The sequence below is a fragment of the Geotrypetes seraphini genome, chromosome 2 (assembly GCF_902459505.1).
Source record: "Geotrypetes seraphini chromosome 2, aGeoSer1.1, whole genome shotgun sequence".
Classification (NCBI taxonomy): domain Eukaryota; kingdom Metazoa; phylum Chordata; class Amphibia; order Gymnophiona; family Dermophiidae; genus Geotrypetes; species Geotrypetes seraphini.
This window is the reverse complement of record NC_047085.1, coordinates 421809676-421837643: the sequence shown is the minus strand read 5'-3', so window position 1 is coordinate 421837643 and position 27968 is coordinate 421809676. Positions and strand designations below refer to the sequence as shown.

The following is a 27968-nucleotide window of genomic DNA, read 5'->3' as shown; positions in this document are numbered from 1 at the left end:
TTACAGAACAGAGCCTGCAGCTCCAACACCCTTCTCGTTGACGTCACAACCACCAAGAAAACCGTCTTAACTATCAGATCAATCAAGGACACCTTCTCCAATAAGGGGCCTTCGTAATTGCCCTCAGGACAAGATTAAGGTTCCAAGATGGAAAAGGCTGTTGCACTGGAGGGTGAAGACGGAAGACTCACTTTAAAAATCTGGATACATCCGGATGGGATGCCAAAGTGTACTTGTTGAACTGTGCTCTGACGCAGGAAAGTCTGGCTATCTGTATCTTGAGCAAGCCAACAGTAAGGCCCTTCTTCAGACTTTCCTGCAGAAAGTTGAGCACTACTGAAACTGGTGCAGTCACTGTGCCCGAGCAATGCTGCTCACACTGTCCTGAAACATTTTGAGGCCTTTGCTTAGGCCACTAACGTGGACTGCTTTTTAGCCCTCAGGAGCATGGCAATAACTTCAGGAGAACAGCCTTTATGCTCTAAGGCTTCGCGCTCAAGAGCCATACCATAAGACCAAAGTGTTCCAGATCCTCCAGGGCGAAGGGACCCTATGAAAGATTTGGGTGACAAGAAAGCCTGAGAGAAACGTCCCTCTGTAGATGTAAGTCTGGGTAACATGGCTACCTCGGCCAATCTGGAGCTACTAGGATCACTCAACCTGGGTGCATACTGACCTGCCAAAGCACTCTGCCTATCATTGGCCATGGAGACAACACATACAGGAGCTATTCCGCAGACCAGGCATGGACTAGAGCATCCAGTCCGCTGCTTCCAGACTCGTATCTTCAGCTGAAGAAATGAGCTGTCTTTTTGTTAGATGCTGAGGCCATGAGGTCGAACGCTGGATGCCCTCAGTGCCTAACTTCGCAGTCGAAGGACCTCTCCAAGATCTCCTGACTTATGATGTCCTCCTGCACATCCTCCACCCCAGCATCATGAGCCACCAAGAGATGGGTTTCTGCCCACTGGAAGAGCAGGCGAGCTTCCAAGCTCAGTGATGTTTACATAGGCTACTACAGTCGCATTGTCTAAGAAGACTCAAACTTCCCTTCCTTCTAGGGCACTGCCCAGGGCTCACAGAGCTAACCATATCATCTCAGGTCCAAGCAATTGATCAACCACTTCCTCTAAGATGGGGACCACCGCCCTTGTAGTAGACGTCCCTTGTAATAAGATCCCCAGCCAAATAGGTTGGCATTCATCGTCAGGACTGTCCATTAGGAGATACATAGCAGCATTCCCCTGTTCAAGGACTGTGACTCCAGCCACCGTTCCAAGGTGCTCCATGCCTTGCCTGACCAAGGCAGTGGGAGGTCCAGGGTATCCACTTGTGGAGACCACCTTGAGAGAAGCGACTCCTAAAGTGGGTGTAAGTGTGCTCTTGCCCAGGGAACCACATCTATCATGGTTATCATGGATCCCAGTAGTTGAAGATACTGCCAAGCTGTGGGGGCTTGCAGGCCCTGAATCTCTTGAATTTGCCTCAAAAGCTTCATTTTGCATGCTTCTGGAGGAAGACCCTGTTCTGTGCCATCTTGAAATGGTATTCCAGGGACTGAGTCGGGATCAATTGACTCTTCCTGAAGTTGACTACCCATCCCAACATCTGTACGAGCTGGACCACTAACTCTACTGCTGTCACTCCCTTGTCCTTCAAGGGTGCTCTTATGAGCCAATCATCCAGGTAAGAATGTACCTGAATTCCCGCCTTGCAGAGGTGTGCTGCCACAACAACCATTACCTTGGTACAGGTTAATGGAGCAGTTGCTAGGCCAAAGGGAAGAGCAGAAAACTGAAAATGCTTGTCCAAAATATGGAACCTCAAGAACTTTCTGTGAGCCAGAAAGAAGGGAATATGCAGGTATGCTTCTGTGAAGTCCAGACTGCACCATTTCCATTCAGAAGCAGGGAATTTTGAGGGCTGCGTTGACTGATTTTAGATCCAGAATCAATCTCCAGTCTTTTGCATCTCTTTTGAGCATGATGAAGTATATGGGGTATCTGCCCAAGTCCCTTTCTCCTTGCAGTATAGGCTGTATGGCTCCTAGAGCAATGAACATCTGATTTGCTGCCCACACCTGGGCCACTTATTCCAGATTCCCTGTCAGAGAAGTGAGAAAGAGGTCCAGGAGGGGTAGGTAGAATTCTAGCTTGTACCCCCTCCTGAATGGCTTCCAGTACTCACTAATCTGAAGAAATCTGTCTCCAAGTCTGCCAGTATGCCCACGTTTCAAGTTTCTTTATTTTTGATATACCGTCTATCAAAACAAGTGTCTAAACAGTGTACAATATAAAAAGATTGAAGAAACAATTAAAATAGGTAAATAAAAGCAATATATTATCAAATATTAAAAATACGAGATGGATTCACATTGACATACATGGAACAAAAGGGAAGTTGGGGAGGGAAAGGTTTTTAAAATCCACGGAAGTAAAATTAGTAAAAAAGGAAGGTAAATGGGCAATGGCTGCTCTCCTGGTGTCATTGCTGTTTCTTGGAAGCTGTAGAGGAATGGGATCAGGATATTTGGGGATGCCTAGTGCTCCCAAACGTTTGTCTTTGGCCCTGGGATGTCTTTGATTGGAGGATGATTCTGAATATTGGCGAAACTAGAAGGAGTCACGAAAATTTCCCCTGCCGGACCCCCTTGCATTCCGGCATCTGTTATCTGATAGGGATTTCGACTTAAGATCCATAATATTAGCCATGAGATCATCCAGGCCCTTGCCAAAGAGCAACTGCCCCGGAAAGGGGAGTTTGCTTAAGGTCGCCTTGGATGCCGAGTCTCCTGCCCACTGCCTAATCCAGAGCATTCTGCGGGCGGAGATGGTATAAGCCGAAACCTTGCTCCAAACCTTGAAAATGTCAGAGAGAGCATCTGCAACATAGTTACCCCCTCCAAGAGGAACTAGGGGTTAGGACCACTGTCTGAATCTGGAGCCCGGTTTAGATGAGAGTGGCATGCCCAGGCAATATAAGATGCCGCCACTGCTGCATTCAGTCCCAGAACAGCAGCTTCAAATTGTCATTTAAAGACAAAATTTACTCTGTGGTCCTGTGTGTCCATGAGGGCTATACCCCTTCAATAGAGAGAGAAGTTAGCATTGTAACATGTGCCACCAACAAATCCACTTTAGGTGTAGCAAACCATTGCTGAAACTCGGCATCCATCAGGTAAAGCTAAGCCATGGATTTAACTACGCCTAGGGTCCCTCGGGAACACTCCAGTGAGTTGTAAACATTTTAGTAATCTCTGGATATGAGGAAAAGCAAATATTCTGTTCTTTAGTGCTGTTCAAGAGCGAGCACTGAGCTGTGGAGACCTGAGGCAGCTCCAACTTTAGTTCCTGAAGTGCCTCTGCAATCAAACATTGCAGGCCAGAGGGTTTGAATAACCATTGCACCATCAGATCCTCTCCGAGATCCAGGCCTGCCACCTGATCATGGTCAGCCCCTCCCAGCTGGGATGATGAATCTTCCAGTGCTGAGGATCCTGAATGAAAAGTTAAAGGCATAAACTCTGAACTTTCATACTCGTCCACCAGAACCTGGGTCCCTGAGAAATTAGCATGGCTCCTTGAGTTGGACCCTGCGCCTTTAGATAAAAAGTTTTGGTGCTACCTCTGCCAAGGCACCTGCAGGGTTAGGTCGGCTTTTAAAACCTAAAAAGGCTTCATACATCATGTGTATGAATTCAGGAAGGAAACACTGCCCAGGTTGCCCAGAGGGTCCAAGTAGGGTCACCCACGGTGGCTTCTGGTGTTTGTCCACCAGCACAAAGCTGCACTTCATTGGGGATGTCGTCCACTTTCTCCAGTACCTGACGGAATTTCTGGCCCAAAAAACACTCCAATTGAGCATTTAACCCACCAGAAGCAGAAGAAGCCCGAAGCTCCCGCCTCCCCTCACAAGCTGCATGACACTTGGAACAACGATCCCCTTTAGATAGGCATCCACCGCAAATCTGACATGAATCTGAAGTATCTCTGATTGAGGAGATTATCTATACTGTTTTCTGTCAAAATTAGGGGGTATTGAAGCAGATATAGGCTTTTAAAATAAAATTGGGAGATCCAAGTTGACTGCTGCAATAGCGATTCTGGTACCTAAAACTGCCCATGGAGACAAAATGCAAACTCAAAAAATGCAGGGAAGAGGTTTTGGGAGAATGGGAACCTGAATCCTAACCTCTGAAACCCTCAAAGATGAGTTTTAAGGAACACCCCCCCACCACCACATTTTTCCTTTAGTTTGCAATAGCCTTACTCACTGTGCTTTGCTGCTTTGCTGTGCTGGAGCTGCATAGGAAAGCCTCAGATCAGAGGAGAGAAGATTTCTGTCTCAAACAAGACTGGAGTCCAACAGATGGCTTGTTTCTTCGGACTACTGTCCAGTCCCCGCATGGAACTGGACCCTCAAACCTCCATTGGAGCCACACAATACTGTGGGAATGCAGTCAGCCACGATCCTGGATAAACCACCATGGGATCTGCTCAGTCTGCACTTAAGCCCACTGCAGACAGAACCTGGGGTGAGCCACTCAAGCCCACTGCGAATGAACCTGGGGTGAGATTGCTCCCAAGGGTACAGACCCTGAGCTCTGAGACCTACTGATGAAGGTTGGCCACACAGAAATCATGCAAGGCATGTGCCTGCGAGTTATAGACCTCAGCCCTGAGAGTCTATCTTCTCACAGCCAGAGGTGCCCCGACGGTGACCGGGATCCTCTGTAGCACCAAAAGCCACCGGATTTAAAAAAACTAAAAAAATATAGATTAAACTCGAGCAGAACAGACAGGCTCCCTACCCCTCACTTTTAGAGAGTAAGAGGGGGAAGGAGCTCATCTCAGAGTGATGAGAGGTAGAGCATGAAAACAAACAGTGGGCTCTCTACAGCTCTCGCAACTGGTGGGGGTTAAAAAACAATGGTCAAGTTGCACAGTCCTGTTGCACAAGAAGGTATACCGTACATATTGTCACAAGTCTGGCACTAATACCAGCCTTGTGCCAGGTAAATCTGCTAAACATACACATGTTAAGTTAACAAGAGCTGATCAGTGTAGGTCTGAAATTCAGTCATCTGAATTTAACCCTATACTGAGCCAGAGAGCAGTAGTTTGCCTGATAAACTGCCAGGAAATGCCTCAAAAATTCACCTAGGAAACAGGGTTTGTCCCTTTTGAATTCCACACTTATGAAATTGCTGGCTAAGCAAGGGAAGAGCTCATTCCCCCACGCAGAGCTGGGCTGGGCACCTATACACAATTTGAAGACTGGGAGACTCAGTCAAAGAGAAGGCAGGCAGAAGGAACAGACTCACTGGGAGAAGCTCCTGATACAGCACAGCCAGAGGACATTGTTATGCTAGAACTGGAGGACTCTGTGCTGCCAGAGCAAGAGAATGGTATTGAACCAAAGGAGGTTATGAGCAGCAGGACTGTGAGACAATGGATGTGAGTTGATTCTTTTTTTGCTTTAAAAGTGGTTTTCTTTTACTGCTGTGCCAAGGCAGTGCTGAGTTTTTGGGAGCTGTATTTTTGGACACAAAAACTGAAAATTGTGTGAGCTAATAAAGCTGGTTTTGTGAAAGCTTTGTTTTTTTGCCTTTTTGAAGATTCCTTTTTCCCTGTGTGCAGTGGCAGTTCCAGCGAGGCCTGCAAGTTTTGGGAATATGAGACTGAAAGACTAGTGTTACCAGATGTACAGGGATTTGGACGGCATGCGCAGATTTCCTCCCTGCCCGACAAGAGCAGGCAGCAGGGGGCGGGGCTAGGGTGGGCTTGGGGGTGAGAATGGGCGGAACTAGGTGGGCCTGGGGGTGGGGCTAGGAAAGGAAAATCTGGTAACCCTATGAAGGACTGAACCAGGACAAGTAGGGATCTGGTTATTGGCCTATCTGAAAGTTGGGGGGGGGGGGTTGCATTATTTTCTTTTATGTGACACACTGGGGAGGCATTAGAGAATTTGGAGAGAATTCACCAGTCATCTTAGGTGTGGGAATGTGGTGAGCATTGTGTGAACTGCTAACTTAAGGTGGATTCACTAATTCTCCCTTCTTCAGCTCACAGGAACTAAAGATCAATTGCACTTAAGATTTTCCTTCTAAGCTGGACAAAAGTTAAGAGGAATATGTTTGGGGAATGCTAAAGCCCTGTATCTTTTGTTTTGCTTGAACTATTTTAAGGCTGTCTTTTGGAAAGAAATAGATTTATGAACTTTGATTGGAGAGGCCTTACTGCCACAATAGTTTGAACCTTTGAACAATATTGAGAGTCAAGCCTTAAGACCCTGCTGTGGCAGGATACTAGAACTCTGTTGCTATAGAGCTGCTTTGATGATATTTCTTTTTGACCACAGTGTGGAAAAAACACTCTTTTCTTTTTGGATCAGATACTTACTGTGTCATTTTATTTTGATTTGGGGAAGCATGTGGGCCTTGAAGTGGTGGTGTCCGCCAGTCCCTGTCAATGCCTGAGGGACGGCCATGCCTCAATATGTGGTGGATCTTTTCTAGTAAAAGCTGAAATTGGTCTCAATTCACCATTTATTTGTATCCTTGACACCTAAACTTTGCTAGATCTGGTATAGGTTGGATCGAATCTAAGTCTATGGTATCTCAACTAGTTCAAGCAGCCAAGTTTACTGTGGCTTAATTTGGGAAACTTCGCCTTACATTTCATTATTGGAAGCTATATAGTTGATAAGTTGCCATTACTAAAAAAAATTATTTTCAATTTGAAGGGGGATTTAGAAAGTTATAACATTAATTAGGATCCTTACTCATCTTTGTATCAGCATGTTTAAGTCCCTTTTTTATTACATTTATTTTATTGATTGGTTTTCTCAGCTAAATTCTTGTATTATCACTTTAGGTTTTTTCACTTCCTGATTAATGGGGGCGAGGGGAAACAATCCAATTAAATTTTATAAATGATGCCCAAATCTGGGCACCAAAAAATAACTAAGCGCCAAGCCCTAGTCCACAAACAGTGCTCAAAGTTGAGAATTGTTTATAGAATAGCACTCAGTGCTGGGATCTGTGCCCAATTTAAAGCATAAGGATTTACACCAACTGAGTCCATGTATATCCCTGCACCTAAATTAGACATGGATCTCCTGAATTCTATAACACTGCGTTCAAATCAGGTTCAGGTTTATTTCATTTGCTTATCCACTCAGGGATTCAATATCCATACAAGCGGTTAATAAAAACAAAAGTAGGAAAAGAATACCAGTTACTTAAAAGAAAGAAGGGCAAAACTAGTATATCTCCTAGATATTTCTCTAAACTCCCAGTTCAAAAACCGAGACTCTAACAGTTATCTGCTTTTTTGGCCTTGTCTCGACTGGATGAAGTAAAAACAAGTGCTCTATAGTTTTTATAAGGCGCTCCTATCCCAGCTCTATCTGTAGTCTATCTTGCTATATAGATTTATATTTCTTTTTGCTCGCTTAAATGTAATCTTGGCATCGTAGGTTGTGGACTTGAGTTGAGTTAGCCATACACTTTTCCTTTGTTCTAAAATCATGTTAAGTTGTAATGTGATTTAGATTCTTAAGAAAGTTATATCTTGACTAACCCACTTTCTGTACAAGTGAATACTTGATATGTAATTTGAAAAACTTATAAATAAATAATTTAAAAAACCCTAAAAAAAAACGAGCCTCTGGAAATGCTGTCTGAAACAGATGTGCTTTAAGTTGCTGCTTAACTCTTATTAATGATGAAATGGACCTCAGGGCTGGCTCCTGGTTGCTCATGCCAGAGTACTGGACCCATGACCGGCCACACACCATGTATTCCTAAGAGAGATGATGGAAACTTGGTGATCTGATGTTGAGATGAGTGTAGGATTCTTCCCAGTACATATAATATAAATTTAGATAGAAATGATGGGGGGGCAACCCATCCATGCCTGAAATACCAAAAGGATTAGCTTGAAAAGAACTCTAAATTTGACCAGAAGCCAATGTTCTGCTTCTAACAATGGGCTTACCTGATCAAATTTACGACCAACTAATAACAGCTTAATGACAGCAAATCCTAGACATGCCCCTGACCTGTCCATGCCCCTTTTTCAGATCCATGCAGAAAAATTTACATGCACATCTTTATAGAATAGCAGCTATAAAGATGTGTGCATAAATTCCAATTATTGCCAATTAACACCGATAACTGTTAGTGCCCATCAGTGCTAACTTGTTCATTATGCTCCTCCAAGTTGCTCTTGGATGCCAGTCATCACTTTAGGGTTTTGAAGAATTCTGTATATATGTTTATGTGCATGCAGGGGGGTCTTTCCTGGGCTCCTTTGATGCCTTTGTTAGCTGTTTCAATTTGAGTTTACATGTTGAACAGAACAGTGGAGTTTGGGAATTTTCCTTTTGATGTTGCTACTTCATGTTGAGTGTGGGTGCTCTCGGTGCTTGGGTACTAATTGCAGGTGGTGCTGTGGCTCCCGATGTGGTACAGGAGAGTCACGGAGGGGTCCAGGGTGGATTTCTTCTGCATGTAGCATGTAGCCATTGGGATGCAGCCCACTTGTCTAGAATGTCTCACCTATCTACTGGAAAAGATATTATCAAGGTAAGAACATAATCTCCCTTGCCCAGCAACCATGATAAAACAACTACAAACAATACAAAACACAGCCCTAAGACTCATCTATTCGCTGAAAAAATACAACCACATCACAGAAGCATACCACGACTCACACTGGCTCCCAATACAAGCCAGAGTACACTTCAAATTCCACTGCCTACTATTTAAAGCTATAAACAGAGACAGCCCAACCTACTGGAACAATTGACTAATTCAATCTACCTCAACCAGACACAGGAGAACCCACACACTATTCACACACTCGCCAACCAAAAATGTCAAACAAAGAAAACTGTATGACAATCTACTGGCCACCAGAGCAGCGAAACTGGACAGACAACTCACCAATCTGCTGATTTTGACCACAGACTACAAAACCTTCAAAAAAGAATCAAAAACACTACTCTTCAAAAAATACATAAAACCAATATAACACAACCAAACATGTCCCAAGCTTCAGCTGCAATACTATCTACTCCTTAGCAAATTAGAAAATGTTCACACTATTCCTTATGTACTTCTTAATATCATAACAATTCTTATGTAATCCACCTTGAACCGCAAGGTAATGGCGGAATAGAAATCACTAATGTAATGTAATCTCTTTATACTACTTCCAACAACTATTAATGACCCCCCAAAGATCAAAAAATCTTTTTAAACTAACAAAAAAGATACATCATCGCAAGGAGACAACCGATACCTTAACATCGAACTCAACAGCGAAATGCTCTTAGCCTACTTCACAGACAAAGTAGACAAAATACTGTCTCACCTCGACTACATTATATCATCCCCTCACAACTCAGATAAGATTATTAAAACTACAACTGGGAACCTAACTCACTTTGAAACTGTCTCCCATGACAACACCACCAAATACTAGACACTATTCGCCCTTCTGGCTCCATCCTAGCCCCTGTCCGTCATACCTCCTAGTGGCTGTGAAAGATGCTTTTGTAGACTCCACCCTTCCTTTGATCAACACCTCTCTACAAACAGGCTTAGTGCCTGCCAACTGGAATTCAGAATCATCAGACTGATCTTGAAAAAACCCACACTCGACCCTAATGTGCCCAGCAACCTAACCAAGATCCTGGAAAAAACAGTACTAAACCAATTACACTCCTTTATAGACTAACAAGGACCCTATCCACCTTCCAATTAGGATTCAGGAAAATTCCACACTACTGAAACCGACCTGCTCAACATCATTGATAATGCTGGAAACTCATGGATAAGGGTAATAATATCCTTCTGGTGTTATTAGATCGCAGCAGGGCATTCAACACTATTGACCATCCTCTTCTCATTGCACAGCTCTGAATTTAGAACCTGAGACACTAAGTTATGATGGTTTACCTCCTTCCTGAATAATAGATTCCAAAGCATACTTCTCAATGATATGCGCTATTGAAACCGACCTAATATGGTGTTCCACAGGGTAGCTCTACTATCCCCCTTATTATTCAATCTCTACATTAGACCTGTCCTAGACATAGCTCACAAATACCAAATACAAATTCACTTCTTTGCGGAAGATATCCAACTATATCTACCGCTAGGAGAAACCTGCGACTCACAGAACATGAAATTCCTAAATTGCCTCTTGGAAATCAAAAACTGGATGTCCCTCAATAAATTACAACTAAATGCCTCCAAAACGGAACATTTTTGGATCCGCAAAGAGCACTGCGACCGTGCCCGTCCCTCTCTGCACTGGGACTCAACTACCATAACTGCAAAGGACCAAGTACGCAGCCTAGGAATACTCCTTGACTCCAACCTATCGCTTTCCAACCATAAATCTCAGATGGTATCTTCCTCATTCCTCAACTTGTGACCACTCTGAAAAATAAAGAATTACTTTTCCGAGTCTGACTTCACCCAACTACTCTATGCCCTTGTCCTCTCACACATGGACTACTGCAACGCGCTATTCATTGGACTCACAGCACAAAAAATATGACGTCTCTAGCATGTACGTAATGTGGCAAATGGACTTCTAAAAAAACTCTATGCTCGTGACCCTGTCTCCCAGCTTTATCATCAGCTCACTGGCTACCCATAGCCAAACGTTGTGTCTTTAGTTCCTTGCATGACATGGTGCCAGGCTATGTGACAACCAGCAGAAGCAGAGAAAAAATTCAGATTGGATGCCTTCTGCAGATGGCATGCAGACATGGGGGTACTTCCATCTGTCTAGAATGTCTTACCTATTTCACTGGAATATATATTGGTACTAGATCCTCAGTATGTGTCACATTAGGATAAAAACTTGTAACTATGACAAATTGTAACCTGTAAACTGTATATTATGTATATTGGTATTAAATTCCTAGTATGTGAAAAAAAACTTGTACTGTAGCTATGGCAAATTGTAACCAGTTAACTGTATATTATGCATGTTAACCTGTACCTCGTTCTGAGCTCGTTGGGGAGAATGGGATAGAAAATGAATGAATGAATGAATTAAATAAATAAATAGCATGCACAAATTGTACACATACCCAAAATTTGTGTGTTTAATTTTGAGAATTATATATAGAAGTAGGGGGTATATTTGTAATTGTTTTTGTGCTAGCCTTGCCTAATCTATGAATAACTTACAAAAAATAAGATAAGACTTACTTTAGGAAACCTTGTTTGTGTTTTTTGCTCTCGTAATTTCCATAGACTATCTGTAGCAAAAGGCTCGCCAGCGTTATCAGCTTTGCATCTGGAGAGGGGCAGAATCCCTTCAATAAATTATATCTCGCTTCATCAAAAAGGATAAGAATGGCCAATGGATCATCAATCTGCAAAAGAAATGCATTATTCATTATTCTTAACCTTGTATTTTTGAAATCCATTTGTTACAAAGCCTAGAGCATCTCATTAAAGAGGTAGAAATTCTAAGTACGAGAATAAAATGATAGAAGATATTCAGGAACTGTGATGTAATGAAACCTATCTATAAATAAGATTGTACTAGCTAGACTCTTCAGAATATGAGCTTATCTATCCGGTGGATTTGCTACTTTTTTTAGTCTTAATCAAAAACTTCTCTACTTTGGTCTTGACATACTGTACACTCTTGTGCTGCTGTCTGGTATAATATAAAGTGGCAAATTTCTAATAGACAGCAAGACAGCTTATTTATACTCTTCAGCTAATGGCAAGCAGGATAAGAAGTGACATCCTATTTGTAGTTAAGCTTACAGATCTAGAAGAGCAACACAGAGGAAATAATAAGGGTAATGAAGAATGATAGCTAGAGCTATTGCATAGGCAGGGGCAACATATAACTAGGTGGGCCAAATGCTCCTGATCTGGTATTTATTTAAAGTATATATTGTGACATTTCCGCTCCCCGAGACGGTCATGTCAGAGCAAAACCCTGGTCTCAAGCTCTTACTCGAGACCAGGCTCTCTCTGAAAAGGATCAGCAAGAAGATCCTGAAAGCCCAGCTGCCTATCCTGAGCCTTCTAACCTAGAGCAGTGCCCAGAATATAGGATAACTCCACAGACCAGGAAAACCTCCAGCCATACTAAGAGGTTTAATCAAGCTCCCAGTGATATTCTGCCCCGTAGCCTGAGGGGGAGCCCAAGAACACACAAGCTAGGCACACAGACACCCAGTGTAGGGCGTGGCCCTAGGCCTTTTAAGCAGCTCTCCAGAGCATTAGAGGAGGCTGCCCAAGAGAGTCTGGCAGAGAGAGTTCTCCGGGTCAGGAAAAGGCCAGACCTCACTCCAGAGCCAATGGAGTGTGAGGCTTCAATACCCCTGGAACCAGCAGAGCAGCTGGATTACCCCGAAAGCATGGACCTGGATGAAGTGTGTATGCCGGAGACCGTTATGGGAGAAGCCATGGATGTGGGCTTGACAACTTGCCGCTAAACACTGCAGGTACGAAGCTACACAGGAATAATAGTGGAGAAGAGTTTAGAAGAACTAAATGTTGATTGTTTGTGAGGTACAAACAAGCTTAGAACAGTACTGCACCAGCTTGATTGTTTTGCTACCCTGCAGCTGTGCAGAAGCTCAAGGGGAACTACAAGACTGTGAGCTAATTAGGGCTGACACTTTAGGAGCCTGCAGTAAGGCTTGAGTTTTGTTTTTGGTTCCTGCTTAAAGTTTACTTTATAACCACAAGTGCAAATACCTGGTGAAGAAACTGGACTGTGTTGATGGGTAAGCCCAGGACTCAAGCTCACGGCTTGATAATTTCTTAAGAGAGACTACTTGTGCTGTGTTTTTTTTTTTTAAGAGACTGTGGGGCAAAGTAGAGAAAGCACTAAGACCTGGACTGGAATTATACTTGACAGAAAGCTTGCTGTGCTTTCACCGGATCGGGGGAAAGTCAAAAGGATTTCAAATTTTTTTTTTTTGTTTTTATTTTTCTTTCTTTGCCCTGTTTTGGAGAAGCCAGGAAACTTGAACTTGAATCTGCTTATGTGATTTCTAGTTGGTGTGTTAAGTGACTAATTAAACTTTACACATTATGTTTGGTTCAACTTGACTCACGGTGCTTTATTTTTGGGGCAAAGCCCGGATAGTGAGACACCAGTGAGGTCTCCCCCTTTGGGAGCCGCGTCAAGAGTGTACTACCCCCTATCGGGGGTCTTCTTAACCGTACCAAGACCCCGGTAGGTGACAATATCTATCTATGTGCACACACACACAGGGCCAGATTCTGTAAATGGTGCCTAAATTGTGAAGATCACCTGTTATTATGGCCTTCACCAATGACCTCACGACAACTCAATGTGCTGGTTTAAGTAATTTATATATTTATTAATAATCAATAACAGCTTACAGAACATGTTTCCAGCAAATGGAGCCAACAGAGAATATACAGAAAGCTTTTGTATATCTGGGGTCTGTCCTGACTAATTCCCTAGCAAGCTGACCTTTTATACATTCTTAACAACTTGAGACCACGTTAGCACATGTTACGTTCTTAATCTCTATTGGCTATTCATAATTGTCATTTCTCTTATCATTGATTGGTTAACATTTATACTTTTCTGAGTCATATTGAGGTGATGTCCTGTTTACCAAAAAGGCTTGTCTAATTTCCTGACATATGTCTTCTTAATATCAAGAATCATCAATTTCCGAGCAAGGGCTTATATTATGTCTCTTTATTTTTCTGCATAGTTTGTCAATTTCAATCCTTGTGGTTGATCTTATTTCTGGTAAATCAACTTAACCTAGGTTACAGAGCTGTGTTAATTTCCTTCTAATGTCAGTAATTTTCCTTTTCTTCATATACATAGAAACATAGAAACATAGAAGATGACGGCAGAAATGGGCTTCAGCCCATCAAGTCTGCCCACTCTGCTTACCCACCCCCTGTCTATGCCCTAATGACCCAATTTCCTTATCTTGACCCTCGTAGGGATCCCACATGGGTATCCCATTTATTCTTAAAGTCTGGCATGCTGTCTGCCTCGATCACCTGCACTGGAAGCTTGTTCCAATGATCAACCACTCTCTCTGTGAAGAAATACTTTCTGGTGTCGCCATGAAATTTTCCGCCCCTGAGTTTGAGCGGGTGCCCTCTTGTGGCCGAGGGTCCCTTGAGAAAGAAAATATCATCTTCCACTTCGACACGTTCCGTGAGGTACTTAAATATTTCGATCATGTCTCCCCTCTTCCTACGTTCCTCAAGAGTGTAGAGCTGCAATTTGTTCAGTCTCTCTTCATACGAGAGACCTTTGAGCCCCGAGATCATCCTGGTGGCTGTCCGTTGAACCGATTCAATTCTGCGCACATCTTTACTGTAATGTGGCCTCCAGAATTGCACACAGTACTCCAGATGAGGTCTCACCATGGCCCTGTACAACGGCATTATGACTTCAGGCTTTCGGCTGACGAAACTTCTATTGATACAACCCAATATCTGCCTTGCCTTAGATGAAGCCTTCTCCACTTGATTGGCAGTTTTCATGTCTGCACTGATGATTACTCCTAAATCTCGTTCTGCTGAAGTCCTAGTTAAAGTTTCTCCGTTTCAAGAAGTACGTCCTGCATGGATTTCCGCTTCCGAGGTGCATGACCTTACATTTCTTAGCATTGAAGCCTAGCTGCCAGGTTGAGGACCAACTTTCCAATGTAAGCAGGTCCTGCGCCATATAATTCTGTAAACTGCATTCACTTACTATTATTACATAGTTTGGCGTCATCGGCGAATAGTGTTATTTTACCTTGAAGCCCTTGAGTCAGATACCCCTATGATATGTTGAAAAGGAGTGGACCCAGGACCGAGCCCCTGCGGCACTCCCACTGGTCACCTCCGATTTTTTTAGAGAGGGTACCATTAACCACCACCCTCTGAAGTCTGCACTCATGCCAATCATTGACCCATGCAGTTAGTGTCTCTCCTAACCCCATCGATTCCATCTTGCTTAGCAGCCTGCGGTGTGGGACATTGTCAAAAGCTTCTTGTTTCCCATGGTCAGCATATCTGTTGTAAAAGATGAGTTTTGTCTTGCTTATGTTAGCAGAGAGATCTAACAGCTTGTTCAGGGTGTTTTTCAGTTTCATGGAGGTCTTACCTCTTCACCTATATGCACCTGTACAGGCCTTTTCCTTCCCCTTCCTCAATCGGCAGCCGCCTACAATTGCGCTTAGGCACCGTTTAAAAAAATCGCAGTTGACGGCACTTGCCAGAAAACGTAGGCCAGAGTTTTACTGGCTTACATTGCAGACGCCTAAGTTCCTTACTGAATCATGCTTAACGGTGCCTAAGTCTCACTCCACCTCCCTAACCACACCTACTTAGGCATAAGGCGACATTAGGCATCCTGCTGTAGACGTGATTCCAGCACCTATACTTTAGATGCCTCCTGGTTCCTATTTTTTTTTAAACGAGTTTTTAATCTGTTTTTAATGATAGGGTCAATTACTGCGCCAATTGAAGCTGATAAAAACAATTAAGTTAGGCAGCCCAACTTATGGTGCCATTTATTGCCCATAGCATATATAAACTTAAAGATTTCTGACCTGGCTATTTCTCTCTGCTAATTGTCAACTCATGGGTGCTTATCCATAATCATCCTTGAAAAACAAGGGCAAGAACTTGGCTAACTTGATCTTGAGGCTAGCCACTTAGTATTGCTATTGCACAATGAGAGAGTCCCTCCCCTCAGGGGCTGTGAGTATCCTAGCTCTGGCTGGCCCAGCACACAAGTTGTGCATGGAAGTAATCAGCGAGCCACTGGACTGCCATCAAGGAATGGCCTTGTGGTTAGAACTACAGCCTCAGCACCCTGAGGTTGTGGGATCAAACCCCGCACTGCTCTCCTTGTAATCCAGGGCAAGTCACTCAATCCTCCAGTGGCCCAAAGTATATTAGATAGATTATGAGCCCACCAGGACAGATAGGGAAAATGTTTGAATACCTGATTGTAAACTGCTTAGGTAACCTTGATAGGTAGTATAAAAATATCTAATAAAATAAAAATCTTCTAGGAAGAGAGAGTCGTAGTAATCATGCAACTGTGACAAATGTTAGCTGAATTTAGGGCAGAAGACTAGAAACATGATGGCAAATAAAGGCCAAATGGCCCATCTAGTCTGTCCATCTGCAGTAACCATTATCACTTCCTCTCTCCTAAGAAATCCCCTGTGCCTGTCCCACACCTTCTTGAATTCAGACAGTCTCTATCTCCACCACTTCATCCTGGAGACTATTCCACGCATCTAGCACCTTTTCTGTAAAAAAGTATTTCCTTAGATTACTCCTGAGCCTATCACCTCTTAACTCATTTCAGAGCTTCCTTTCAAATGAAATAACTCGACTTTTGCGCATTTACGCCATATATGTATTTAAACATCTTATCATATTTCCCCTCTTTCACCTTTCCTCTAGAATGTGACTTAGCTTTCTGAACTAATCTCACAGAAGGAACTACAGAAGAATGATGTAAACAGACTTTAGAGGAACGATCAGAAGTATACAGCATCATCATAGACACCACTGTAGAGGTGGATATTCCATGAACTGATCAGTCTGCTGCCTACAATTAGCAAACATTCTGTTCTCACTCCATAAACCACAATTAATTTTTTTTTTTTTTTTTGCAAACCTTTTTCTCAATATCCAGAGGAAGTCTCACATCTCTCTTTAGGAAAAGCTGAGGAGTTTCTCGCTGATTATCTAAGATGGTTAGTTCAATAACAATCTCATGCCAGTCACGTACGTGTTGCAAAGGCTTGTGGTAAGGCTTTAGTTGGAGGTCTGAAAGCAAACATATGCATTTCTGTCATTTGAAAGAATTAATATGAATCTCCCCAAATTATCAGTCACAGACTGAAACACACTGAACAAAAAGTATGGACTTTACACATCATCTACAATGGTGGAGAGCACAGCTGCAGATCCACATAACTCTGGAGGCAATTCTATAAATTGGTATCTCAATGCTGTGCTTTGAGTGGCAGTTCTATAATGGCATAAATAGGAAAGAAGAAACATTCAGAAAGTAGCATATACTAATGTCTGTGGTACGGGAAATACATTTCTGGATCTAGAGTCTAATTTAGATTTAGAGATATTGTTGTACCAGTTTATAATCTATTCACAAAAGACAGGGTAGGATGAAAGGGAGGAGGAGTGGCATTATACATTAAAGATAATATTAAAGCCACACAGTTAATGGACTTACAGGGTAAGTAAGAGGCATTGTCAATCAATCCGGAAATCTAAAGTGAACAGAGATTTAATTGAAGATATTCAAAATATAGTTGTCAAAGAGGAAGTACTACTAATAGCTGATTTTAATATGCCAGATGTTGATTGGGGGTATCTCTATTGTGGGGTCTTTTGGAATTAAGAAGATCCTGGATTCTCTACAGAAAAAAATGTTCCAACAGTTGGTAGCTTATGAATGGGGAGAGTACTTCTGATGTTATAGTAGGTGATCATCTGGCATCCAGTGATCTCTGTATGGTGTGCTTCAATATTAAGATGGGTGTAGAGAGGGTTCACTCAAAAGTGAAAGTTGCTGATTTGGGAAAAAAAACCACCAAAAAACCAACACACAACTTTGTGAGATGTGGGAGTTGTTAGCTGGTAAGGAACACCTGAAGAAGTAGGAGAGCAATGGACAAAACTAAAAGAAGCAATTTTAAGGGCAACAAACCCTTTTGCAAGAAAAGTAAATAAAAGTAAGAGGAAAAGAAGGCCACTTCATTTCTCAAAAGTAGTAGCTGGTAAGGAAAAAGAGGTCAGCCTTCATAATCTATAAGAGATCACAAAAAAACATGCAAAAATATGTGGAACAGCAGTCAGGAAAGCAAATATGCAAATGAAAGCAAAAATAGCCATTATGGTAAAATGGGGAGTCTATTTTTAGATATGCTAGTGACAGGAGGAAGTGAAAAATTATAACAGTGAGACGCAAAGGGAGGAATATGTACATAGAATCCAATAAGGAGGGTATGGCTGAATTGCTTAAATATTTCTGTTCTGTGTTCATAGCTGAAGGACTGGGAGCAGGACCATAGAACACAAGCACAAATAGGATGGGTATAAGGTAGAACCTGAATGATTTTCAGAGGATTGAATTCATGAGGAGCTAGCTAAACTAAAGGTGGACAAAGCAATGGGGCTAGATCAGTGGTCTCAAACTCACAGCCCGGGCCCACATTTGGCCCGCCAGGTACTATTTTGAGGCCCTCGGTATGTTTATCATAATCACAAAAGTAAAATAAAATAGTTTCTTGATCATATGTCTCTTTAGCTATAAATTACAATATTATTATTAAGACTTAGCTAAAAGGAAAGATTTATATACTATAAAGAGTTTTACCTCATGCAAAATTGTCATTTCTTCTAATAAGACATTAACTATTTTTTTGAGGCCCTCCAAGTACCTACCAAATCCAAAATGTGGCCCTGGAAAGGGTTTTGAGTTTGAGATCACTGGGCTAGATGGAATACTTCCAAGTTTACTGAAGGAACCTAGGGCAGTTCTGGCGGCTCCACTGGCTGACCTTTTTCAATGCTGCTTCAGAGTGCGGTCCTGGAGGACTGGAGAAGGATGGATGTGATTTTGTTCCACAAAAGCAGAAGTAAAGAAGAAGTTGGGAACTACAGGCTGGTAAGCCTGACTTCTGTGGTATATAAATTAATGGAAACTGAAATTTCTTGAATCCAATGGATTCACTAGAGGCAGGTCTTGTCAGAGAATCTCGGAGAAGCGGGAACTTGAAGGCCTTCAGCATGCGCAGATGCTCAAGGCCCAGCAAAAAGGACGGCAGATCTTCGGGCACCGGCACTGGCATGTCCTGTGCATTGGTGCCGGTGCCGGGTGCCAGATGGGGAGTAAGCGATGTGTTCAGGTGGGTGGATGGGTGTGTGGGGGAAGTCGGATCGCGGCGGGGGGAAGGGGTGCCAGATCGCAGGGGGGGTGCCGGATCGCGGGGGAGGCGCTCGTACATCGAGGCAAGCTCGGTTTCCGAGGTAACAATTTTGCAAATGTTTTGCTTGTCTTGCAAAACACTCGCAAACCGGTGCACTCGTAAACCAAGGTACCACTGTACTTTGGAAGAAAGGAGGGAGAGGAGAGATATGATAGAGATATTTGAATACTTCCAAATCACGCTAGCTCAGTTTTTAACTATAATATGAAACAATCATACAGCAAAATAAAGTGCAAACTTAAAGGTAACCTACAAATGATCAGTCAGTCTTCAGGAATCATCAGAGTACCAGCCAGGTAGTATAACCTTTGTTGGGGCAATTGTCATCGATTCCACTTCATTTTTATAAATTTTTAAGGTTTCTGTACTTTTTTCCTAAGCAGCTAAATACCATATTTTTTGCTCCATAAGACACACTGGACCATAAGATGCACCCTAGATTTAGAGTAGGAAAACCAGAAAAAAAACATTCTGAACCAAATTGTGTACTAATATATACCAGGCTCTGCACCCAGCCCCCCTCACTCCCTGCCAGGCTCTGCACACAACCCCACACTCCCTGCCAGGCTCTGCACCCTGTCTCCCCTACCCTGCCAGGCTGTTCCTTTCATTTTTCATATACACACAGCAGATATAAATTATCAAAACTGACACATTTTGATCACTAAATTGAAAATAAAATCATTTTTCCTACCTTTGTTGTATGGTGATTTCATGAGTCTGCTTCCTTCCTTTCTTTCTTTCTTCCTTCCTTTCTTCACTGAGGCCCAACAATTGTCTCTTTCTATTTCCTCCCTCCCATGTCCCAAGTTCATGCCCCCTCCCATTCACTGCCTTCCAGCCTTTGTTCTTCGACCTCCCTCCCTCCCATGTCCCGAGTTCGTGCCCCCTCCCACTCACTGCATTCCAAGCCTTTGTTCTTCCTGCTGCACTGGACACTGCCTTCCTCCCTCCCTACAGCGCTGATGAAGCCTGCCTACCCTCCGACGGTTCCTCCTCCTCTGGCCCAGGTCCACCGCCGCCGCTGCGTTGCAACTCAAAGAAGGTAAGGTAAGGGCCAGCATGCAGCGATTGCACATCGCCGGTCCACAAGACTTCTCCCAACGTCAGAACTGATGTCAGTTCTGACGTCGGGAGGAGCCTGGAACCAACATGATTTGAATAATGACCAGACAACAAAAGGTAGAAAAAACAATTTTATCTTCTGTTTTGCGATTACAATATGTCAGATTTGAAATATGTATCCTGCCGGAGCTGGTGTTAGACTTCGAACATGAGCTAGGATTTTGCAGAGAGAGGAAAACCTTTTTGTTTGTTTATTTTGTTTACACCACAGCGCCAGCGTGAGTAGGAGAGGGCAAAGGGGGTGAAGAGGCTATAAAATAAACCCACCATGATGTTTGAAAAAACACCCAATTGGACAGGAAAATCAAATCAAATATTCGATTCAATAGGCTGAATCGAATCAAAATTTTTTTTACTGAATTGGGCAGCACTAGGAAAAACTGCTCAATAAATATCTATTTAGCTGCTTAGAAAAATAATACAGAAACCTTAAAAATTTATAAAAATGAAGTGGAATCAATGACGATTGCCCCAGCAAAAAATATCTTATCCCTGTTGAACTAAAAGAGGTAGAATTTAAATGGTCTGTCAGGGAAAAATTACTTGAAATACAAGCTATGATTCACTCTCACGGAGGACAATGCAATAAAGTATGCTAAGTTTTGGCACTGTAGCTTATTTCCAGTTTAACACAGATTGTTTATGGTGTAAGAATATTTTCCATCTAGCAAGGGATTTAGTGCACAAAATGTTTGGTCATTATAAGAAGTACTGAACTGAGTTAATCTTAGCACAATTTACATGAAATGCATATTAATGAGCTGCATAAGGAATTAATTGTTCGTTAAAAACTGGTTACTTCCCTGATAATGCTAAATATTTACTTCACCTCTGAAGATGAACTAAAATGTTAACAGCCCAATGATTGCACTGTAAGCCAGTCTGTTAAAATATCAGGAGACCCCTGCAGATGGGATTCACACAAATAATCCCCTGACCTCAGGCCCCTATTTCCCTCCTCCAAGATCCTTGAGAAAGTGTGTCCTGGTACCAGAGAACCCCTAACCTCACTCACTCACTAATTACTAAATATCTATATAACAAGCACATGTGTGGTATGTAGCCATGAATGCCTGAAAGCTAAGCTAAGCTCTTTTTGATTTATATACTTTTCATACTTGGTTAGATTATTAGATCTTAAGCTGTTTTCATATTTGTGTTTTCTTTTCATTCTGATTTACTGAAGACTGTTGACCTTGTCCTTTCCTCTCCCTGGCTGAGCTGCATGGTGCAAACATACAATTTTTTTTCTGAAAAATCTGCAGTAATCTAGTTATAAAATTTTATAGTTCAACTACACTAAATTTTATATATATTTGTGCAGGAAAGGGGGCGGAAGAGATACTGCAGCTCTACACAGTTCTAAAGTAGAGGGAAAGGAGAGGTGCTTCAGCTGGACAAAAAGATATATTACATTGTCCACAATCCTCAACTAAAGTGTGTTCAAATACTAAAGGGGAGAGGATGGTGGTAATTCTCTTTGTTTTCCCCAGGCAAAGAAAAAGCCGACACTGGCTCTGCTTGTAGGTGTGTGTATGGAAAGGGCATATGTACTTGACAGATGCATTCTTACTCAGGTTCTCGGAACAAATCCAGATAGTGAAATACTGTTGAGTTTCTTGTGAGAGACGCATGCCTTCCATTATTTGCTGTACTGTGGTATTATTCCCATGTTTCAGCTCCACAGAACGGTAAGATCCATCCATTCGGTATATTCGTACTTTCTCATACTACAGGGAAAAAAACAAAAAAACTACTAGAACTGAAACCACAGCTACATTAGCACTTGAAGCTTATTTTCACTAGAGTTCTTTTCTGTTTGTCACACTTCTCACCCCACAATCTCTCTAACAAGAAAACCATTTTGTAAATACCTATTCATGCTTATATTGATGAATAAGTTATATACATACATCTCTCTTTATATGGACTGGCCATCCATAATACAGGAACCCCTTCTGTTCCAAAGCATGACTGTTAATGAGATAGCTATTAACTAGGAGTCACTTTTAGATTCCAAGAGGAAATATCTTCTTGTTAGAACCTAGTCTTAAAATGTCAGTCCACATATAATTATAAAACACCAGGGGGTATTAGAGCAATCAAATTGCCAGACTGTGTCATATGCCTCCTACCTCATTTTCCTCTAAAGAATCACTGTGCACTGTTGAACTGTAAGCTATGACACCATTTTAAAACTACCATACTAAAATCCACCTATGAAGATAAAATTCAGAGATGCTAAGATGTGCTGCTGGGACAGATACTTCTCAATAGGATTCTTTTATTAAACCTATAACAAAAGTGGTCGTAACACACCGCTTATGCATGTCTTTCCCACGAGCTAAGGCTACTTGTGCTGAAGCCAGAAAATGGCTGACTTTTCCAATTTCACAATTAATGGACACCTGCTAATTTCACCATTTGCCTGCAGCCATTAAAAACAAGTTATCGTGTGAGCTCTTGATGACACCTGTTTTATAGACGGTAACCCCATGCTGATCAATTAGCATATGGAAATGCCTCACGCACTGATTAGTACTGTCACACTTACTCTCCACCCCCAAACATGCCCCTTTGAAGAAAATTAGAAACGATATTTTTAGCGCGTGGGATGACAGTGTATGTCCTGCAATAAGGCTGTTTAGCGTGTGGTAAACATGCACTAGGGCTTACCGCCATTTAGTAAAAGGACTCCAATGAGTATTATTATGTGCACACTTTATTGACAAACTGTTTGCCTCACTATGCTCTTCCTATAGTCCTTTCTAGCTAGTAATGATACCTAACCTAGCTGTTCTTAACCTATCAACAGAAATGCTCTGTTGGACTCCAGTTCATTCCTCTGATGCTACCTCTTTTCCTTGTTTCCACCTGTATCTATCCTACTGCATATCTTTATGTCTTCCTCTAATGCAACAAACTTGATGTAGTATTCTTTTTATTATAAGTTTATTTAATTTTGTTGTACATGTATTTACATTTTTTATGTTTTTGAAATTTTTTATTAGACTTGTACACTGCTTAGAACTTTCAGGAATATTAGGTAGTTTATAAAGGTATAAAGTATTTTAACCTATTCTTGTCCAAAACTAGTTCTCACTGAGGCATTAATAGGTTTGGTTCTGCATTTATAACCAATTAGATTACATGATACATGCTGGAAGAGCAATCTGACAGGCAGTCAGATCCTGGATCCTCTTCTCTCCTCTCAGAAATTGGTTACCGGACAGAAAACTGAGAGTAGGGTTAAATGGTCATTTTTCTCAATAGAGGAGGGTAAATAGTGGAGTGCCATAGGGCTCTGTACTTGGACCAGTGCTATTTAACTTATTTATAAATGATTTGGAAATTGGAACATCGAGTGAGGTAATTAAAATTTGCAAATGACACTAAACTGTTCAAAGTTGTTAAAACCCATGCAGACTGAGAAATTGCAGGCAAACCTTAGGAAACTGGAAGGCCACTCGACTTCCCCAGATACTGCAGCCAACAAGACATACTAGGATCCTTGCCCTCAGGACTTCCCCTTCCAGAGACATCTTGCCTCAGGGTCTCACCCTGGGAAGCCTTTTGCTTCGGGACCTCTACCCGAGCCCCACATCTCTGACTCTGCTGTGGTAGTTTAGCAGCCCCTGCTGTTAGACAGCTAAACTGTATCCTCAGTGAGGAAGCGCTCATCCTTTTACCATCCACTTCCTCACACGTATATACATTGCCCATTACTGTGCTTTTATAATCTACAGATGATATTTCTGTATACACAGAAATAGAATAATGAACACACAGTTTTAGGAATTGTCATCTCTGAAGTGACTGTTTCTCAATGAAAATGCTCATTTTGCTAATCACCCAGATTACTAAAAAGAGATTAGGTTCTTACCTTGATAATATCTTTTCCAGTAGATAGGGATAGTATGCTGAACCAAGGGTCTTGCATTCAATCCCATGAGTCCATTGTGGGAGATACTAATCACCGTTTTCAGTAACTCCTCTTCTCTGCTGCCCCAGTCAGTTAGTTTCAAAGCCAGTGACAGCCCTATAGAAGGAGAACGGGGAGACTCCCCTAACAAGACTTTGATCTGCTCATAAATATAAGCACTCAGCTCATAAACACGCCATGGAAAGGACAAGAACAATCTTTATTCGCAAAAAGCCATAAGAAACTGTGGAACTCTGGGGAAACCCCAAGTAACTATATACATTCAATATACAATGTCTTCCAACGAAAGATTAGGTTCTTACCTCTGCTAATCTTCTTTCTTGTAAATCCACACTTTATTCCAGGACCAGTGGATTATTTCCCTCCACCCGCCAGGGTCTGTAGAAAGCCTCAAAACTTCAGAGGCTTTGTCCCCTCTCCCTTACATACCTCCTTCTCTGAGAATGCTCACCAGTCAGTCTGAAAGCAGTCAGGAATATCTGTAGAGGATAAGAACAAGAGAGACAGGGGTACGGGGACACTCCCCGACAATTAAGTATATTTTGCTCAAAATTATAAATGCAAAACAGCAACAAGGGAACATAATCGAATCAAGATAACAAACATCAGTAACTTGAATGGCAATAACAGTGCTAGAAGTAGAAACAAAATGTACTGACAGAAGAGGGCGCCTTAACTGGTGACCCTCCAAACTGAGTGCTAACCCCATTCTGATGGCACTCTAAGAAAAACCTGACAGAAACATAGCTTACCAGTATTTGTAAAGGCGGACAATCGGTGAATCAACAAGTATTAGCTGTGGAAATTGCAATTATGAATCCACCTGGAAATTGTAGCTATAGAAGCTGGCTTTCCTTTGCAGGCAAGACCCACTAAGACAAACATGTGGTCAGAGAGGTGAAACTTGTTGGTGACCTCCAGATACTGCAATAAACTTCTGCGCACCTCCAAGGACTGCAACACCCGGTCCTGCTCCCACAAACCAGAGGAAACAAAAGCAGGACTTCCTGATTCAAATGGAAAGCTATGGTATTCAGCATATGCCTGCTAGGACTGTCTCCAGAGCAGTGCACAAACCAGAAGCAGATGCACTAGAAACAGCTCACTTCAAACCTCAAACTGACAATTTTGAGGACTTTTCTTATTTGGCCTCTACAGGGAGCAGATTTGCCTGTTCCACAGCTCTGGCTTGGTTCCCAACAGTCATATGCAGGCTGAAACTAGAACCAGCATGAAAGCCTTTGCACCTGAGGGTTTGGGGCGTGGCTGCAGGCTTTTACTCCAGAGAGCAGAACAGCTAGGGAGGAAGAGGGAAAAGAAGGAACAGCAAGGAAGGCAGGAATGCTCAGGGTTGAGAGTTCTGGATGGCAGCGAGCAGCCAGAATGTATGGAGCTGGTAAAGGTTGGTTCAGAGCAACCAAATCCAGTGCCCCAGGTTCTTCAAGCCATGGAGCTAGAGCCATATCCTGAACTGCCTAATAGGGCCCTGCCAATGGAAGTCTGCTGCACTAAAGGCAAGTGAACTAAACTGCCTAATTTGAACTGGATATTTTTTTGGATAAGCTTGCTGTATGTTTTGCTGAGTAACCCTGAGAAAGGTGTGGTACTTAGTGGCACCTGAAAGAACTTTAAAAGAACTGTTTTTGGTTTTGGGGGTTTTTTCTCTTTCCCTCTGGGTGGAGGGAAGGGCAGTTAGTAGTCCCAGGAAGTGGGGAATGCTCTGTTTATTTCTGTGGTGGATTTGAGGGTATAAATTTTGCATATTGAGATCACAAAGAGCGCACTCCCTGGCCAGAAAGTCATATGCTGAGGCCTAGTGCCTTAGCACTAGTGCAGGCTGAGTGATCTGATATCAGCCCAAGAAACTGTTTTGGATAAATTCAGAGAGTTGTTTTAGAGATAAGCTGTGGTGGCTTTGAGAAGCCAGAACTGTGAATTTTTAATTTATTTTTATTGAGAGACTCAGGATAAAAGAGTTTCAATGAACTTTATTGAACAACAATAATACAAGGACTGGAAAAAAAAACTTTCTGTGGGCATGGTATGCATTGGAGCATTCTGACAATATTGATTTTTTTCTTCTTCCAATGTGGAACTCTTTAACCCTATGCAAGCAGGCTAGTACCTGGTGCTGCAGTGTTTCCTTTTGGTTGCCTATTTTTTCCTTGTGCAGCCCATAGCGGCTTACAAGAGTTTTCTCTTGTCATTGGTGCCCTAGGAACCATTGCCCTGAGGCTGCCGGTGACAAAGTGGAAACCACTTTTGCAAGAAAGGAAGAAATGGTAAGCGGCATCACCGTGGAATCCGTAATCCGCAAAAAAGGAACCCTGCAGGAGAGAGCCTCTAGCTCCGAAACCCTGTGGGCTGAGGAAACAGCCACCAGGACGACTGTTTTGAGGCACATACTGAGGGAAAACAAGAGAGCGAAGAACCAGAATAAGGTTCCAGGTTGAACAGGGAAAGAACAAGGGAGGCCTGAGTTGCAACGCTTCCCACAGAAAATGAACCACATTTGGATAGACTGCCAATGAGCTCCTCAGGGAAGGAGGGTCCATACCCATAAGCCCAGGAATCTGTACCCTGAGCAAAGCTACTGCTAGACCTTTCTTTAGGCCATCTTGCAGAAACTCCAGGACCCGAGAAATTGATGGAAAAAAAGGATCCACCAGCCTCAGGGCACACCAGGCCTGGTAACACCTCCATGCCTTCGTATAGGCTGCCACTGTGGACGTCCGCTTGCTGTGAAGAAAAGTGGCGGTCACCGCTGAAGAATAGCCCTGGCTAGTCAAGGCCGCGTGCACAAGAGACCAAAGCAGTCTGGATCTTGCATCATAATTGGACCTTGTATGAGAAGGCAAGAATGACAAGGGAGCCTGAGCCCCCGAACCTGCTGGAGCCTAGCCAAGTCGGCATGCCGTGGCTACCTCGGCTAATCGGGTGCCATCAGAATCACTAGACCCTCGTAGGCCATTGTGCACCTCAACAAATGCCCTATCATAGGCAATGGAGGGAAGACATTAAAGAAGACCCTCCTGGGGCCAGGGATGAACCAGTGTCCAGGCCTTTGCTTCTGGCCTCTCGCCGACAACTGAAGAAACGATCGACTTTCCTGTTGGCCAACATCACCATGAGGTTGAACGTGGAACACCCCCAATGATCCACTATGCAAACAAATGCTCTTTGAGAGTGAACACAGAGAAAGTCTGCTTGGACGTTGTCCATTCATGCCACGTGCGCCACAGACAGCATCACAAGACGTCTCTCCACCCACCAAAAGAGCAGCTGAACCTCCACGCTTAGAGAGGGACTCTTCGTGTCCCCCTGATTGATATAAGCTACCATTGTGGCATTGTCCGAGAACACATGGACAGCTTGATGACGGATATGACTCTCAAAGAGGAGAAGGGCCAGCTGAATTGCCCGCAGTTCCAGGCAATTAATTGACCACTTGCGTGCTGATGGCGCCCACTGGCCTTGAGCAGAGACAGACATGCACACTGCTCCCCATCCTTTGAGATTCACATCTGTCAACAAGATCACCAGTCCAAGACCCAACCTGGGACAATGAGAGAGGACGCAACTACCACACTAGACTGTTGCATGCCACCGTCATCCAGGGTAGGGGTGCATGTAAAGGGGCCCGTTATAGATTCCAGTGCAAAAGCAGGGCATCCTGCAGTGGACACAGCAGGCTCTGGCCCAAGGAGCCATATCGATCAATGCCACTATAGTCTCCAGAACCTGGAGATACTGCCAAGGCATCGGGACTAGAGTGGCCAAAAGGTCCAATAACCTGCTGTAGTCTCTCCTGACGGGACACGGGCGGAGACACTTTGTTCTGACTCGTATGAAACCGAACTCCCAGGTACTCCAAATCCTG

At 42.9% G+C, this 27968-nt stretch overlaps 1 protein-coding gene across 2 annotated transcripts in view; it reads right to left on the bottom strand.

Moving 5' to 3' along the window:
• The window catches only part of KRIT1 (KRIT1 ankyrin repeat containing), a 178879-nt gene that overhangs the window by 34214 nt on the left and 116697 nt on the right, over positions 1-27968 (bottom strand). For both annotated transcript variants that reach the window (XM_033931157.1, XM_033931158.1), the window contains 3 exons: positions 21719-21875; positions 16683-16834; positions 11237-11403 (listed from right to left, as the gene is read on the bottom strand). In XM_033931157.1, the coding sequence (XP_033787048.1) occupies positions 11237-11403; positions 16683-16834; positions 21719-21875 (476 nt within the window). The remainder of the gene's footprint in view (positions 1-11236; positions 11404-16682; positions 16835-21718; positions 21876-27968) is intronic.